Here is an 18,941-nt window from a genome sequence, read left to right on the forward strand (position 1 = left end):
GAGAGAGGCCTTCCCTGACCGATTAATCTCAAACAGATTCACTTTGGGGAGCCTGGGTGGCTCAGCTGGTTAAGCGTCCAAGTCCTGATTTCGGCCCAGACCAGGATCTCACGACTGGTGAGATCTCTCCACACGCGGGGCCCTGCGTGGACAGTGCGGAGCCTGCTGGGGATTCTCTTTCTCTCTCTGCTAGTCTGCTTGTGTGTGTTCATTTTCTCTCTCTCTCAAAATAAACAAACGTTAAAAAAAACAGATTCATTTTATGTTCTAACCTAAAACTCAATAGTACTCATCTCTATCAGAAAATTCATAAGGAACTTGAGGGCAGCGACTTTGCCTTGTAAAATCTAAGACCCAGCACGGTGCCCGACGTGGGGCAGATACTCATTGAACGCTTATAGAGTGACCCCTAAAAAGTGACATCTGAAGACGACAGAAAGTTAAAAAAAAACCAAACACAACCCAGGAAAAATCTCTTAATGAACAAGTCTGCACCGTAAGAATGTTCAAATACTCACAGAATCACCATCATCTTTTTTAGAATCTCTTTTCAACGGCTCATTCATATCTTCTTGACTACGGAAGCTGAAATTCTGAATTGCTTCAGTGACACCTCTAAGAGAGCTATAAATATCTTCAGAGTTCATATTTTCTGTGTCATAATCAAATGCACTATGAAAAAGACGACTAATTGTTATTTGGGTGTCGTTTTAAAACACATAACACATTTGAGATTAGGTAGGGTATTTCTAACAACAGGATGAGAATGTACACTCCCCGAAGCACAATTAGCAAAACCAAATCAAACCTGACAACTGTCAACGGTGAAGGCACATGTCCCCTGGTCCATCAACTAAGGGCAGCTTACAAGGACTGTGAATGCATAGCCCTTAACAACTGGTTTGTCTTTCACCTTCAAAAATGTTCTGATTAACCAGAGGTCAGCAAACCATGACCCGTGAAATCTAAAAATGTTTACTTCTTTAAACACTTGGGAGAGAAGTCAAAGTAACAATTCATGACACGTGAAATAAAATTTCACGTTACATAAAATTCTTCTTTCAAGGTCCGCAAATAAAATTGTATCGGGTATCGGTACCCGCAACACTTATTTACTCCGGGCTCCTCTACGGCCGCCGTTACGCCGCACCAGCAGAACTGGGTACAGGTAACAAGGCCTAAAATACGTACCATGCGGCCCTTTACAGAAAGTTTGCTAACTCCTGTGATTTGTTTACAATAATGGCACAACTTGAAGACAAGATAAAGGTATTATACACAAATTTACAGAAGGCAGAGAAGTTTCACTACTGAACATATGTTTATAGTACAATTCTATAATCAGATTCTAAAACTCAACTGAAGCTGGAATTCAGCCATCAGATCGTCACATATGTGTGACAAGGAATAACTAGGCTAGATGTTAAGTCTGCAATGTATTTTTCCTCCTCAGATGCTGAAGTATTCTATAAACGTAATGAATATGATGAAGCATGCTATAATACATGGCTAATAATAAAATTAATAACTACACTAATAAAAATGGACTGCTATGCAAATGTTTTTAAAAGCTAGGAAAAGGGAAAAAAATGTTAGTCCATTAATGAGTCAAGAACTTCATCTGAAATACAGCCTATGCTTGAACTTCACAAGTGTGTGAAAAGTTCACACAGCTTATATTTTGTATTAAGGCCCAATCTCATAGTCACATTTTTTTCCGAAGACACAGTCATAATGCTATTTCATACTTAGCCTTTCCCCATTCTTCACTATTTTTATGCTTTTGTCTATAAGCACATCTGAGAAACATAACTATGCCATTTAACGCATCAAGCAGTATTTTACAAAAGTAAGTGTCCTTTGCACTTACCAAAAAATTTGATATCCTATGCGTTATTTTCACTTAAGGCCTAGTTTGGGAATAAACTTAAACATTTTTTGAATCTGCTACATTTCTACGTGTCAAGACCTTTGAAGCCGAGTGGAAATCAACTGGAATGTTATCAGTGTCCGTTGTCTAAGGGTGGGAATCTGCAAACACAAGCCAAGATGGAAAAGAACTCTTTTGTTACCTTGGAGATAAAGTATTCTGTGATGTGTTGGTAGGAGAAGTAAGAGGACTGGACCAGTTGGCTGGTGAACGTGCTGTTGGCCTTGTCAAAGGACTCCCCGTGGGACCCTGATGGGGGAGTCAAGTAAATGTTAACACATGACAGGTAAGTTCAACTAAAAGGCTCTTAAGGAAGCCATGCAATCAAGAAGTTGAACAGTATGAAAGAGCTGTATTTGCAGGTCAGTATTTTAAATATTCATGTCCTTATCTCTGCTTTCTGTAGGGAAAAACCTTCCCCCTATTTGGAAATCTAACTCTTTAGTCTTCTCTTGTTTTCCTTACCCACTTCCTACCCTCAAATATCATCAACATCTTCCTCCTCAAAGATTCATTGGACCCCAAACTAACCATTTGTTTTTTAAAAACAATTTTGTTTTTAAACAACAGTTTATTTATTTTGAGAGAGAGAGTGAGTGCGCATGTGAGCAGGGGAGGGACAGAGAAAGAGAAAGAGAGAGAGAGAGAGAGAGAGAGAGAGAGAGAGAGAGAGAGAGAATCCCAAGCAGGTTCTGTACTGTCAGCACAGAACCAATGTGGGGTTTAATCCCACGAACCATGAGACCACGACCTGAGCCGAAATCAGGAGTCAGATGCCTGGGGCACCTGGGTGGCTCAGTCAGTTAAGCGTCAGACTTTGTTCACCTCAGGTCATGATCTCACGGTCTGTGAGTTCGAGCCCCGCGTCGGGCTCTGTGCTGACAGCTCGAAGCCTGGAGCCTGCTTCGGATTCCGTGTCTTTCTCTCTGCTCCTCCCCTGCTCGCACTCTCTGTCTCTTAAAAATAAATAAACGTTAAAAAAAAAAAAAAAAAAAAAAAAAAAAGAGAGAGAGAGAGAGAGATGCTTAACCTACTGAGCCACCCAGGTGCCCCCCAAACTAACAATTTTAAATTAGCTCCCCATCCTGGGGTGCCTGGGTGGCTCAGTCGGTTACGTACGTGTCTGACTCTTGATTTTGGCTCAGGTCATGATCTCATGGCTTGTGAGACTGAGGCTCAGAGCCTGCTTGGGATTCTCTCCTCTCTATGCCCTTCTCTGCTCATGCTCTCTCAAAATAAACAGAAGTAAAAAGAAGTAAAATTCACTCACATTATTAATTTGCCTGCCTGTTAAGATATAATTAAACGATTCCTTCTCCTTTTAAAAAGATAACTAGCTTTAGTCCCAAGACATCATTCTGATTATTTTTAACCCTCAGACTTTACCTTAAGCCTGCTATAAATGCATCTGATTTCTCCTTTTAAAAAACCTAAGTTCAGTTCTTTAGGCATATTATGGAAACGATGCTTGCCATTTAAGGTCTATAAAACACTGTAATGTTTCATTTATTCAGACCTCACTTTCCCAAAACCAAAGTTTGTACCTTCAAGCAAGTTCGGACCCACAAACCTGTGAACAGGTTTTGGAACACGCCTTTCAAAGCCCCAGCTTCTTCAGATGTTATTTGTCAATCAAGTCACCCCTTCCAGCCCTCCAACAGGGACCCATTTGTCTAAAGAGCACCTCCTAATTCCAACGGCCTGCAGAGCCGCCGCCCTCATCGGAGTTCTGCTCGCGTTTTACTTTCCTGTTCGTGTCCTGGTCATGTTCACCACCACCCTAGTGGATAGAAACACGCTAAGCCTAAGGACGGTTCTCTTTCCAGGACAAGATTTAATTCTGCTCAGGGGATGCTGCCCAGTACAGATGCAAAAATTATATACTAGGATCAAAAGTTTACTTCGTGTAAAAGCAAGCAACTACTGTGACACCAACCATCCATCATATCACAGGGTAGCCGAGAGAAGAACTGAAAGGTACCTGGGTTCCATTGCCAGTGTTTCGAAGGTGATTATGAAGAAGCTTGGTAGCACCATCCTGAAAAGTTTTTGGTAAAGCTCCTAATAACATTGTAAACTCTGGAGTATTGAGTTCAAATAGGGAAATCAGCACGGACTGTGCTGCCTGTAAAACGAAGACATTTAAGAAGTAGATGAGTGTGTTTTGGTAACTCAAAGGAGACAATTTTCTTCAGTCAACATTTCTGTTCAATAGCACAAGGCCATCTTTCCCACAGAAACATAAGTTGCCTTTACATACTTTCAGATTTTGTTCCTGGGAGAATAAAAAAATATTCATTTGCGAGAGACAGAAAGCGAGCACGCACGAGCGGGGGAGGCGCGGAGAGAAAAGGAGAGACAGAAGAAGCCCAAGCAGGCTCTACACTGTCAGCACAGAGCCCGACATGGGGCTCGATCCCACGACTGAGAGATGACGACCCGAGCCACTACCAAGAGTTGGATACTTAACCGACTGAGCCACCCAGGTGCCACATCATTTTTTTTTTTTTTTTGAGGGTAAGAAGGGAAGACAAAAATTGTCAAAAATATAACCTGGCACTCAATGGCAGCAGTTAACCGGTCTCCGGGGTTATTTTTTTAAGTTAAAAAAAAAAAGTATTTTGAGATAGAGACGGAGGGAGGGAGGGAGAGGCAGGGGCAGGCACAGAGAGAAGGTCAAGCAGGCTCTGCGTTGTCAGCACAGACCTGATATGGGGCTTGATCTCACGAACTACGAGATCATGACCCGAGTTGAAACCAAGAGTCGAACGCTTAACCGACTGAGCCACCCAGGTGCCCCAAGACCGTTTCCTTTCCAGGGTTATTCTACCAAGATATACCACTTCAGTTTTCCTAATAAATAACTACAAAAAGACGGATGGAAAGGGGCGCCTGGGTGGCGCAGTCGGTTAAGCGTCCGACTTCAGCCAGGTCACGATCTCGCGGCCCGTGAGTTCGAGCCCCGCGTCGGGCTCTGGGCCGATGGCTCGGAGCCTGGAGCCTGTTTCCGGTTCTGTGTCTCCCTCTCTCTCTGCCCCTCCCCCGTTCATGCTCTGTCTCTCTCTGTCCCAAAAATAAATAAACGTTGAAAAAAAAAAGACGGATGGAAATACCTAAGTATGGGTATCCCATACCCTTCAAAAATTCCCGTTTTACCACTTGACTTTTATGAAAGACCTACCACAGTACCTGCTTTCCCTAACCAAAAGGAAAACAAAGATCCTCACTTCTATAAATAAAGGCAAAAAGCCAAAACATTCAACATTTGTTCTGCACTGAGCCTGTACTCCAAGCAGTGAGAAGGGCGTCACCAAGCTCCTTCCCCAGGAACTACACTCAACATCTCAGCATTAAGCCAGCATCGCTTTGTTGAACTGTGTTGTGTGGTGTGTGCTTTATCTTGATTTGTGCTGTGTGTCTGTTAGCAAGCTGCATCCCAAGGTGTCAGAAAAGACAAAGAGGGAACTCTCAAAAGTTTTTCCATGGAAACTAATGGGACTGCTTCTTTGCTTTACACATTTTGGTGTATGAAAGGTTTCACGCAACAGTCTACTTTCGGATAGCAGGGGAAACCTGTATATCCCTGAGCTATACAAAGCTCATCCAGAGCAACTTCTTACTTTTCATTATATAAGTGAAAAACTAGTCTAACGTTTGGGTGGAAATGGGAACAAAACAAAGCTTACTCAGATCAGTTAAGAAAACTTATAAATTTACTTTCTTCTTTTAAAATAACCAACTGAAGGGCGCCTGGGTGGCTCAGTCAGTTGGGCGTCCGACTTCGGCTCAGGTCATGATCTCACAGTCTGTGAGTTCGAGCCCCGCGTCGGGCTCTGTGCTGACAGCTCAGAGCCTGGACCCTGCTTCCCATTCTGTGTCTCCCTCTCTCTCTGCCCCTCCCCTGCTCATGCTCTGTCTCTCTCTGTCCCAAAATATAAATGAAAACATTAGAAAAAAATTAAAAAAAAAATAACTGAGTTACTGAAAGCCAAACTTTGAAATTCAGATTTCAAAGAAACTTAATGAGAGGAGAAAGAAACCCACATGGTTCACAATCACGACTCAGAGGGAAATGTGTGCATCTGATTCTGGGCGTGTTCAGATCCCAGTCTTAGAAAACTTAAGTGTCCTGAGTTTACGACATCTGAATATGCAACACCAGTGGAATGGTTACATTCTGTTCCACTGGTGCAACGGCAGACCGCACAACACAGCCTTGGACGGTGACGGAGTTGAATGCCCAAAGAGATCGGCAGAGGGCTATTAGACGCTGCCGAAGGAAAGATCTGATAAAACCACAGCTGTGACATAAGCCCATTTTTCTGAAAACGACAAAACACCATTGTGTGGGTATGCACTCGAACACAGTGCTTAAATGAAACTGCGTGTATTTTGAAGCAAAACTTTACGGTCTCTTTTGGAAAATATTAAAACTACCTCGTTTATTTGAGCCAATGAATTAAGGTACACTTTATTCCATCTAGGGTTTATTCTGCTGTATGAGACTCAGCTTTCTTTCCTCCCAGAGACAGAGAACCCAGCTGTTCCAAAACCACTTCCCGGTCAGCGTATCCTTTCCTCGTGACTCCAAGTGACACCCTTATTGTGAGTTAAGCTCCTAAATAAACCTAAGTGTCTTTGATCCTCCGTGTTCTATCAACTATTTCTCTATTTCTGCATTAAGTAATATGGGTTTAAGTTGCATGATTTAAAATGCAATACTTTGTGAGTATATTTTGATAAAGCCCGTTTTCATTAGTTTATATTGTAGTATCACATTTTTTTTTTTTTTACTAGATACTTTTTAAAATGTTTATTTTGAGGGGTGGGGGAAAGGCAGAGAGAGAGAGAGGGAAAAAGAGAATCCCAAGCAGGTTCCATGCCATCAGTGCAGAGCCTGACATGGGGCCGATCTCATGAACTGACCTGAGCCGAGATCAAGAGTCGAAGCTTAACTGAGACACCATAGTGGCCCGAGATTTTAATTAATTAACTTACTTCTTTCACAGCATAAACCAGGTCTTTATTAGAGTACTGTATCCCATTTCTGTCTTTTTATTTTTTTAAAGATTTGATTTTTAAGTAATCTCCACACCCAACGTGGGACGTAAACTCACAGCCCTGAGATCAAGAGTCCTACACTCCACTGACTGAGCCAGCCAGGTGACTCCCCACCTTTTTTTAAAGTTTTTACCGTTAGTCAGCATAACAGTGTTATCAGTTTCAGGTGTGTAATACAGTGATTCAACAATTCCACACATCATCCCGTCTTCGTCAGAAGGGTGCTCCATCACCTATTGAATCTCCCCACCAACCTCCCCTCTGGTAACCTTCAGTTTGTTCTCTACAGTTAAATTTGTTTCTGGGTTTCTCTCTTCTTTTTTTCCCTTTGCTGCTGCTGCTTTTTTTAAAAGTTTATTTATTTTGAGAGAGAGAGAGAGAGAGGGAAGGAGTGGGGGAGAGAGACAGGGAGAGAGAGAACATGTGCACGCATGCAGGGGAGGGGCAGAGAAAGAGGGAGACAGAGAATACCAAGCAGGCTCCACACTGACAGTGTGATGTAGGGTTCAAACTCACAAACTATGAGATCATGACCTGAGCCGAAACCAAGAGTTGGATGCTTAACCCACTAAGCCATCCAGGTGCCCCACTTGTTTTGTTTCTTAAATTCCACATGAGTGAAATCATATAGTATTTGTCTTTCTCTGACTTATTTTGCAAAGGATTATACTCTCTAGCTCCATCCATGTCATTGCAAACGGCGAGATTTCATTCTTTTTTATAGCTAATATTCCACATCTTCTTTATCTATTCATCTATAGATGGATACTTAGGCGGCTACCATAACTTGGCTATTATAAACAATACTGCTATAAACGTAGGGGATATGTATCCCTTTGAACCAGCGTTCATGTATTTCTTGGGTAAATATCCAGTAGTATGACTACTGGATCGTACGGTAGGCCCATTTTTAATTTGAGGAACGTCTATACTGTTTTCCACAGTGGCTGCACCAATCTGCATTCCCACCAACCACACAAGAAGGTTCCTTTTCTCTACATCCTCGCCAACACTTGTTTCCTGTGTTTCTGATTTTAGCCATTCTGGCAGATGCGGAGTGGTAACTCATCGCAGTTTTGATTTGCATTTCCGGGATGATGAGTGATTTTGAGCATCTTTTCATATGACTGTTGACCATCTGTATGTCTTCTTTGGAGAAATGTCTGTTCAGGTCTTCTACCCATTTTAAATTGGATTGTATGTTTTTTGGGTGTTGAGTTTGATAAGCTCTTTATATATTTTGGAGTTCTGTGGCAAACCTCTGTGTTGAACAAGTCTGTCGGCACATGTTTTCTTTTTTGATTTTAGAGAGCGGGGTGGGGGGGAGAGAGACAGCATGAACAGGGGAGAGGGGCAGAGGTGAGAGAGAATCTTTTTTTAATTTTATTTAATGTTTATTTATTTTTGACAGAGAGAGCGAGCAAGCAGGGAAGCAGCAGAGAGAGAGGGAGACCCAGAATCCGAAGCAGGCTCCAGGCTCTGAGCTGTCAGCACAGAGCCCAACGTGGGCCTCGAACTCACAAACCATGAGATCATGACCTGAGCCAAAGTTGGACGCTTAACTGACTGAGCCTTTTTTTGGAAAAAAAAAAAAAAAAAAAAATTATTTAATGTTTGAGAGAGAATCTTAAGCAGGCTCCAGCCTCAGTGTGAAGCCTGATGTGGGGCTCGATCTCACAACCATGAGATGACGACCTTAGCTGAAATCAAGAGTTGGCCATTCAACGACTGAGCTACCCAGATGCCCACCGGCACACTTTTTCAAACAGCATTTACTCATTTTGCGTCTCTGTGTCACATCTGATAATCCTTGCAACATTTCAAACTCTTTCACTGTGATCTCTTACGCTACTTTGTAATTCTTTTGGGGTACCGCAAATTGTGTCCAAACGAGATAGCAATTGATACATGCTGTGTGTGTTCTGACAGCTCCACTGAGCAGCTGCTCCCCGTCTCTCTCCTTCCCCCCAGACCTCCCTGTTCCTTGACACACAGCCGTGTTGAAATGAGGCCAATTAATAGCTCCGCAACGGCTTCTACGTGTTCAAGTGAAAGAAAGCGTTGCGTGGGTCTGACGTTACATCCAAAGCTAGCGGTGATTAAGCTTAGGAAGGCAAGTCAAAAGCCAAGACAGGCCAAAAGCTAGGCCTCTTGTGACACACAGCCAACTTGTGACCGCAAAGGAAAGGTGCTTGAAGGAAACTGAGCATGAATGCTAAGAAAGCAGAACAGCTTCATGGCTGATCTAGACCTAGTTTCAGTGGTCTGGAGAGGAGATCAGAGCAGCCACAACGCTCCCTTAAGCCAAAGCCTCATCCAGAGCAGGGCTTTCAACATATTATGGATCATGACAATGCACCGGTCCCCAAGAGCTACAATGGAGCTGTGCAGTAAGAATTAACGTTGGTTTCGTGCCTGCTAACACCACATCCGTGCTACAGCCCATGGATCACAAGCTAATTAAAAAAAAATATATGTTTCTTTAATATTTACTTTTGAGAGAGAGAAAGAGAGAGAAAGAGAGAGCAGGGAAGGGGCAGACGGAGACAGAGGATTTGAAGCAGGTTCTGTGGTGACAGCAGAGAGCCCAATGTGGGGCTCGAACTCACGAACCGTGAGATCGTGACCTGAGCCGAAATCAAGAATTAGACACTTAAATGAGTGAGCCACCCAGGTGCCCCAAGAAGTAATTTTGACTTTGATGTCTTCTTACTTAAGAAATACATTTTGAGGGCACCTGGACGGCTCAGTCGGTTAAGCGTCTGACTTCAATTCTAGCTCAGGTCACGATCTCACGGTTCCTGAGTTCAAGCCCTGCCCCGGGCTCTGCACTGGCAGCACAAAGCCTGCTTGGGACTCTCTCTCTCTCCCTCTCTCTGCCCCTCCCACTCAAGTTCTGTCTCAAAAACAAAAAAGAAACAGAAATACATTTTGTAAGGCTACCGCTGCCATAGTGATTCTTCTGATGGATCTGGGCAAAGTAAATTGAAAATCTTCTGGAAAGGATTCACCATTCTAGATGCCATTAAGAGCATTTGTGACTCATGGGAAGAGGTCAAAGTATCAACACTAACAGGAATTTCAAAGAAGCTGATTCCAGCCCTCAAGGATAACTCTGGGAGGGATTCAGGACTTCAGGGGAGGACGCAACCGCCGATGTGGTGGAAACAGTGAGAGAACTGGAAAGAGAAGTGCAGCCTGCAAATGTGCCCAGATTTTGCCGCAATCTCTTGACAGAACTGGGAGATGAGGAGATGCCTCTTACGGATGAACAGAGAAAGTGGTTTTTTTGAGATGAAAGCTATTCCGGGTGAGCATGCTGTGAAGACTGTTGAAGTAACAGCAAAGGATTTAGAATATTACATAAACTTAGTTGATAAAGGAGCAGCAGGGTTTGACACGACAGGCTCCAATTTTGAAAGAAACTCTGTGGGTAAAATGCTATTAAACAGCATCTCATGCTACAGAGAAATCTGTTGGAAAAGGAAGAGTGGATCGATGTGGGGAACCTCACAGTCTCAGTTTTTAAACACGAATTCCTAATGATTTTATTTTGAGTTAGTTATTTTACAACAGTTTTAAAACTCTGAGCGTAGCTGATACCCAACGTGACATTGTTTCAGGTATACAACATAGTGACTTGACCTCTCTATTATTCTATGCTCACGCAAGTGCAGCTACCGTTTGTCGCCAAGCAATGCTGTCATGACATCCCTGATTATATTCCCTCTGTGGTACCTCTTATAACTGTGACTTATTCACTCTGTAACTGGAGGCTGGTATTTTCCATTTTCCTTTACCCATTTTTCCCATTCCCCGCCCCGCCACCCCCGGCCCTTTTCCCTCTGACAACTGTTCTCTGTACTTATAGGTCCCATTCTGCTTTTTGTTTATTCATTTGCTTTGCTTTGTAGATTCCACATAAGTGAAATCACATGGCATTTGTCTCTCTCAATCTGACTTCTTTCACTTAGCATAAGACCCTTTAGGTTCATCCATGTTGTTGCAAATGGTAAGATCTCAACCTTTTTTTTTTTTTTTTATGGCTAGTAATAGATCTCAACCTTTTTTTTTCTTTTTTTATGGCTAGATGAATAGATCCATTCATCTATCAAAGAACACTTGAGTTGCTCCCATATCCTGGCTATTATAAATAATGCTGCAATAAACACAGGGGTGCAAAAGACCTTTTCAAATTAGCATTTTCACTTTCCTTGGGTAATAACCAGTAGTGGAATTATTGAATCATATAGTATTTCTATTGTTGTCTGAGGAATCTCCATACTGTTTCCCACCACTTCTGCCTTTAAAAAAAAAAAAAAAATTTTTTTAACGTTTATTTATTTTTGAGACAGAGCATGAGCGGGGGAGGGGCAGAGAGAGAGAGAGAGAGAGAGAGAGAGAGAGAGAGAGAGAGACAGACAGAATCCGAAACAGGCTCCAGGCTCTGAGCCGTCAGCCCAGAGCCCGACGCGGGGCTCGAACTCACGGACCGCGAGATCGTGACCTGAGCCGAAGTCGGACCTCAACGGACTGAGCCACCCAAGCGCCCCAACTTCTGCCTTATTTCAAGAAACTGCCACAGCCATGGCTTCAGCAACCACCGCCCTGACTAGCAAACACTGAGACAAGCCAAAAGATTACGGCTCTGAAATCTCAGATGATAATCAGCATTTTTTTAGCAGTGTTTTTAAATTAAGCTATGTACTGTTTTTTTAGACATAATGTTTTTGCACACTTAATAGGCCACAGCATAAAGATAACTTTATATACACTAGGCACTGAAAACAATCATGTGACTTGGCTTTACGGCAGTGGTCTGCAACTAAATGTGCAGGTTTCTTAAGTATGCCTGCCTATGTAAGGTTTCAAAATCAGGAAGTGTGAAGTCCTCCTACTTTGTTCTTTTACAAGATTGCTTTGGTTATTATGGGTCTCTTGCAATTCCGCATGGATTCTGGAAAGAGCTTGTAAACTTCTACAAATTTCCGGGATTCTGGTCGGGATTACATTTCACCTGTAGATCCCTTGGGTGGTATTGCCACCCTACCAACATGAAGTCTTCTCATCCACGAACATGGAATGTTTTTTGGTTTATTTAAATCTGTAATTTCTCTCAAAACTGTTTCGTAGTTTCTACTATAAATTTTGCACTTCTTTTGTTAAATTTATTCCTACAGGGGCGCCTGGGTGGCGCAGTCGGTTAAGCGGCCGACTTCAGCCAGGTCACGATCTCGCGGTCCGGGAGTTCGAGCCCCGCGTCGGGCTCTGGGCTGATGGCTCGGAGCCTGGAGCCTGTTTCCGATTCTGTGTCTCCCTCTCTCTCTGCCCCTCCCCCGTTCATGCTCTGTCTCTCTCTGTCCCAAAAATAAATAAACGTTGAAAAATAAAATAAAATAAAATAAAAATAAAAAATAAATTTATTCCTACAGATTTTAATCTTTTCGATGCAGTTGTAAATGAAAGTGATTTCTGAGTTTCATTTTTGGATTACTCATTTCAAGGGTTTAGAACTATAACTTCTGTATAGCGTTTTATATCCTGCCGCCTTGCTGAACTTGTTTATTAGTTTTAATAGTTTTTTTAGTGATTCCTTAGGATTTTTTCTACATATAATCGTATCATTTGCAAATGGAAATAGTTTTACTTCTTTCTTTCCAATCTGGATGCCATTTATTTATGTTTGTTTAGCTTTAAATTCAATTTAGTTAACATACAGTGTAATCTTGGCTTCAGGAGTAGAACCCAGTGCTCATCCCAAAGAATGCCCTCCTTAATGCCCACCATCCATGAGATGGGATCTTTAGCCCATCCTCCTCCCCCATCTCCCCTCCAGCAACCCTGTTTGGTCTCTGTATTTAAGAGTCTTTTATGGTTTGCCTCCTTCTCTGTTTTTATCTTATTTTTCCCTCCTTTCCCCTATGTTCATCTGTTGAGTTTCTCAAATTCCGCGTATGAGTGAAATCATAAATCTGGCTTTCTGATTTCATGTAGGGTAATACCCTCTGGTTGCCATTTGCAACAATGTTTATCCACATTGTTGCAAATGGCAAGACTTCACTCTTTTTCACTGCTGAGTAATACTCCATTGTGTTTATGTATGTGTATGCTTGTGTGTGTGTATCCATTCAACAGTCAATGGACATCTGGGCTGTTTCCGTGATTTGGTTATTACTGATAGTGCTGGTATAAACATTGGGGGTGCCCCTTTCAATCAGTACTTTTTTAGTGTTTGAGACAGAGACTGAGTGTGAGCGGGGGAGGGGCAGAGAGACAGGGAGACGGAATCTGAAGCAGGCTCCAGCCTCTGAGCTGTCACACAGAGCCTGATGTGGGGCTCAGACCCATGAACCAGATCATGACCTGAGCTGAAGTCAGACACTTAACCAACTGAGACACCTAGGTGCTCCAAATCAGCATTTTTGTATCCTTTAGATAAATTCCTGGTAATGCAATTGCTGGGTCACAGGGTAGTTCTATTTTTAATTTCCTGAGGAACCTCCATACTGTTTTTCAGAGTGGCTGCACCAGTTTGCATTCCCACCAACAGAGCCTAGAGGGTTCCCCTTTCTCCACATCCTCGCCAACATCTGTTGTTTCCTGAGTTGTTAATTTCAGCCATTTTGACAGGTGTGAGGTGGTACCTCACTGTGATTTTGATTTATATTTCCCTGATGATGAGTGATGTTGGGCATTTTTCATGTGTCTGTTAGCCATCTGGATGTCTTCTTTGGAAAAGTGTTTATTCATATCTTCTGCCCATTTCTTGACTGGATAATTTTTTGGGGGGTGTTGAGTTTGGTAAGTTCTTCATAGATTTTGGGACACTAACCCTTTATCCAATATGTCACTTGCCAAGGATGCCTTTCATTTCTTATTTTTTCCTGTCATAGCTAGAACCCCCAGTTGAATAGAAATAGAAATTGCTGAGCTGTACATATTTTTAGACATAAGGGTACTGCACACTTAGACCAGAGTAGAGTGTAACACATAGTATATACTGAATTGTAGAGTATATGGTGAATAGAAATGCTAAGAGCAGACATCCTGTCTTCCTCCTAATTTCAAGGAGGAAGCATCCGGTCTTTTACCATTAAGTATGATTTTAGCTGCGGATATTTGCAGGTACCCTCTCTTGGGTTGAGAAAGTTCTCTTCCATTACCAGGTTTTTTTGGTTTTGTTTTTTGGGGGGGTTAAATCATGAAAGGATGTTAAGGTTTTGCCAGTTGTCTTTTTCCTTTTTTCCCAGATTTATTTTTAAGTCATCTCTACACCCAACATGAGGCTCAAACTTACAACCATGAGATGGAGAATCCCATGCGCCACCACCTGAGCCACCCAGGGACACCACCAGATGCCTTTTCTATTCATATGATCACATGTCTGGTCTTGTGACTGACAGGGGGTATTACATTAACATACTTTCAGATGTTAATTTAACCCAGCATTCCTGGGATAAATCCCATTTACTTGTGCGTGGTGTATAATTCTATGTTGCACGATTTAGTTTGCTAATATTTTGTCAAGGATTAAACGCATCCATATTTGTTTTTTTTTTTTTTTAATATTTTTTTCAACGTTTATTTTTTGGGGGACAGAGAGAGACAGAGCATGAACGGGGGAGGGGCAGAGAGAGAGGGAGACACAGAATCAGAAACAGGCTCCAGGCTCTGAGCCATGAGCCCAGAGCCCGATGCGGGGCTCGAACTCACGGACCGTGAGATCGTGACCTGGCTGAAGTTGGACGCTTAACCGACTGCGCCACCCAGGCGCCCCAAAACACATCCATATTTGTAAGAGATACTGGCCTGTAGGCTTTTGTGTGTGTGTGTGTGTGTGTGTGTGTGTGGCATCTTTGTCTGGTTTTGGTATCAAGGTAAAACTGCCCTCATAGAATGAGTTGGAAAGTGTTCTTTCTTCTGTTTTTTGAAAGAGTTTCTAAAGAACTGGTATTAATGTTTGCTGGAATTCACCAGTGAAGCCATTTGAGCCTGGGCCTCTCTCCGTGGGTTCTTTTTTGATTACTAAGTCAATCTCTTTAGTTGTTTTTCATTTTTAATTCTAGTAATTTAAGTCTCTTTTCTTCTTTGTCAATCTAGTTAAAAGTTTGCCAATTTTGTTGATCTTTCAAAAAACCAGCTTTTAGTGTCACTGATTATCGTTTTTGTATTTTGTTAATTTGTGCTTTAATCTTATGTCTTCCTGTTTACTTTAGGGTTAGTTTGTTCTTTTTCCCATGTCATAGGTGGCAGTTAAGCTTTCTAATTTAAGATCTTTCTTCTTTTTTGTAATAGGCATTGACACTTATAAATTTCCCTCTAAGCACTGCTGTGGCTGCATCCTGTAAGTTCTGGTAGATCATGTCTCCATTTGCATTCACCTCACTGTATTTTTCTAATTTCCCTTTTGAGTTCTTTGATCCACTGGCGATTTAGAAGTTACCTAATTTCCACATATTTGTGAGCCCTCCACACTTCTGTGTTACTAATTTCTAGTTTCATTCCATTGTGGTGAGAGAACATTCTCTGTATTATTTTCATCCTTTTACAAAAGCTACTGAGGTTTATCACCTAGCATGTGGTCTTATCCTGGAGAACGTTCCATGTACATTTGAGAAGAAGGTAACATTCTGCTTCTGTTGTGTAAAGTGTTCACCATTAGAAATAAAGGTCAAAAAATGTATACTCCATGCTCTTCTTTGTAGTAAATATTGAAGATAATGATTCACAAAGGAAGAGAGTGAGCAATGCCACATGTAGGATGCAAGAAATGACGGGTGAAGACAAGTCTCAGGAAGATGGCGAGAAGAACAAAAGGTCTAAGAAGGGGCTCCCCATGGAATAAATAAATAAACAATTTACGTCTTTGAGCACACGGAAAATGTTAGCCATAAGCATGTTGCAGAGATGGTGAAAATATGAACAGATAAACATTAAAAAAAACCCAGGCAAATGAAAAACAAGGCAAATTATTTACACCACGACAAAACTCTTATAAGAAAAGAAGGAAGCAACAGACCACTTGGTATAGGAGTGAATACTTCCACAGTCAAAAGGTAAATTGATTCCATTGATTACCAATATCTGATTCATACGTATTCTGAAAATTATGGGGAAAGATACACGAAAAGATGTGGGAATGGTATGGGTTAAGCTAAGTTCTTATGTACAAAGGGAGATAGAAAGCTACTCATGGCTAGATTTATCAACAGATCAATAGATCATGCCCAAAATGAGTAAATCAGGTAACACTGTAAATTCTTATCTGAAATACACTGGTGCATGCAAGTGGAAACATTTGGACTACAGTTGACCCTTGAACAATGCAGTGGTTAGGGACACCAACCCTGTGCAGTCAACTCTGCACTTTTTATAAGTTGATTCCCCCTAATCTTAATTACTAATAGCCTACTGTTAACCAGAAACCTTAATGGCAATATAAACAGCTGATTAACATACCTTTTGTATGTTATATGTATTATATACTGTATTCTTTTAATAAAATAAGCTAGAGAAAAGATGTTATTAAGAAAATCGTAAGGAAGAGAAAATACATTCACAGAACTATGCTATAAAAAATCTGCATGTAAGTGGACTGGCACAGTTCAAATTTGTGTTGTTCAAGGGTGCACTGTATTTTTTTGTTTTTATTCACTTTATATTTTTTTGATCATGATACGTGTACTCTTTAATCACCCTTCTGTATTTCCCCCATCCCTCTCAGTTTTTTTCTACAGTTAAGAGTCTGTTTGGGGTGCCTGGGTGGCTCAGTCAGTTGAGCGTCTGACTCTAGCTCATGATCTCGCGGTTTGTGAGTTTGAGCCCCATGTCGGGCTCTGTGCTGACAGCTTGGAGCCTGGAGCCTGCTTCAGATTCTGTGTCTCCCTCTCTCTCTGACCCTCTCAGAGCTCATGCTCTTTCTCTTTCTCTCCAAAATAAATAAACATTAAAAAAAAAAAAAAAAAAAAGAAGAGTGTTTCTTGGCTTGTCTCTTTTTTTTCCACCTTTGTTTTGTTTCTTAAGTTCTACATGAGTGGGATCATATGGTATTTGCCCTTCTCTGACTTATTTTGCGAAGCATTATATTTTCTGGCTCTATCCACGTTGTTGCAAATGGCAAGACTTCATTCTTTTTTTATGGCTGAATAATATTCCACTGTACATGTATATGCTACCTCCTATCCATTCATCAATTGGTGGACACTTGGGCTGCTTCCATAATTTGACTACTGTAAATAATGCTGCTATAAACATAGGGGTAAATGTATCCCTTTGAATTAGTGTTCTTGTATTGTTTGGGTAAACACCTAATAGCGCAATTCCTAGGTCATAGGGTAGTTGTTCTATTTTTAATTATTTGAGGAGCCTCCATACTGTCTCCCAGAGTGGCTGCACCAATTTGCATTCCCACCAGCCAAGCAAGAGGGTTCTTCAGCCTCTACATCCCCACTAATACTTATTGTCTCCTGTGTTTTTGATTTTAGCCATTCTGACAGATGTAAAGTGACAACTCATTGTGGTTTTGATTTGCATTTCCTTGATAATGAGTGACGTTGAGCATCTTCCCATGTTTGTTTGCCATCTGTATGTCTTCTTTAGAGAAATGTCTGTTCATGTCTTCTGCTCATTTTGAAAATTGGATTGTTTTTAGATGTTGAGTTCTGTAAGTTCTTTATGTATTTTGGATACCAAAAAGGGTCAACTATATTTTGAATGGTTACAAGATTAGAGGTTGGGAGGACTGTGGCAATGAGAGTTGGTTTCTTATTCTAAGTTTGAAAACTATACTCATATTAACTGGATAAAATTTTAAATCATTTAAAAGAGAAGGTTGAAAAAACAAGTCTTCATATCACCAAGTAAATAAATCAATACTAACCAGTAATGTCCAGAAATATTAATTCCCTTTGTTGGCAATCCAAAATGACTGACTTGTTTTTCTAATTTACCTTCTAAATCTTATGTTAAAACATACCTTCCGAACGTCAGAACTTTTGGGTTCTGTTGTCCAAGTGATGACCCGAGACACTGCCAGGCGAGTTTCACTGGAATTTATAAAATCTCCTGGATCCATCTGCTTGGCCAGAGTTTCTATGTATTTAAGGATAGCAACCTTCACCTGCAGAGGTAAGCAAATGAGAGAGGACAACCAGACGGTCACTGAGGGATACTGACTACACTTCAAAAGCAATCAGGTGATTATTTTTCCAACCAATACGAAACGAAACATCAACAATAACAAAAAAGAAATTACATAACCACCTACATACCTGAGGTACAAATACATGGAAATGTGGATTTTTGTTTTCACATATAGCAGAACTTTTAAATCCCAGGTGTTTCATTCCCTGTGTCTGAACTGCTGAAGACTCTCTTGACAAGATTATACCCTTCTCCTTGAGTCGGCCTTCAGAGCTTACAGCTGACTCTTGTCTACATTTCCCTGGGAGCCAGTCTTTATAATTAAGTGTAATTTGGCTTTTGGGGAAATGAACCAAAGTATTCTGGAAATAAGGTATCATAAACCAAGTAAGTAATCAAGGTGGGCAATACAGGTTTTTTTGCCAAACATACAGTAACATTCACCCCATGAGATCCAGAACCACCTTTCAAAAGAAGTGTCACAAAAAAGTTTTACACAAGGACCGCTGGAGCAAAGACAACATTTCTTTGTAATTCCTGAGGTTTAGGTGCCTGGTATAGGTGGGGGTGTGGTCAAACGCAGGCTTCAAAATCAGGTGGGGCAGAGCGTACATGCTTCTTCCGTAGGCTCAGCCTTTCTTATCCTTAGAGTGAGCTGCTGTTCAATTACCGCCGTTCTCTCAGGGATGTGAGGGCAGAAGCACCGGCTGAGAAAAACTTTGAGAAGTCACGTCTTCTAACACCCTAGCGGTTCTAGACAAGGACTCTGCAAGACTCTGCTAGTGCGGTTTAGAAGTGGCAACTGGCA

At 41.5% G+C, this 18,941-nt stretch overlaps 1 protein-coding gene across 44 annotated transcripts in view; it reads right to left on the bottom strand.

Moving 5' to 3' along the window:
- Positions 1-18,941, bottom strand: part of CLASP2 (cytoplasmic linker associated protein 2) — a 182,085-nt gene that overhangs the window by 20,415 nt on the left and 142,729 nt on the right. For all 44 annotated transcript variants that reach the window (XM_043595870.1, XM_043595869.1, XM_043595867.1 and 41 more), the window contains 4 exons: positions 17,967-18,110; positions 3,912-4,055; positions 2,073-2,179; positions 519-672 (listed from right to left, as the gene is read on the bottom strand). In XM_043595870.1, the coding sequence (XP_043451805.1) occupies positions 519-672; positions 2,073-2,179; positions 3,912-4,055; positions 17,967-18,110 (549 nt within the window). The remainder of the gene's footprint in view (positions 1-518; positions 673-2,072; positions 2,180-3,911; positions 4,056-17,966; positions 18,111-18,941) is intronic.

This window comes from Prionailurus bengalensis, chromosome C2 (genome assembly GCF_016509475.1).
Source record: "Prionailurus bengalensis isolate Pbe53 chromosome C2, Fcat_Pben_1.1_paternal_pri, whole genome shotgun sequence".
Lineage (NCBI taxonomy): Eukaryota > Metazoa > Chordata > Mammalia > Carnivora > Felidae > Prionailurus > Prionailurus bengalensis.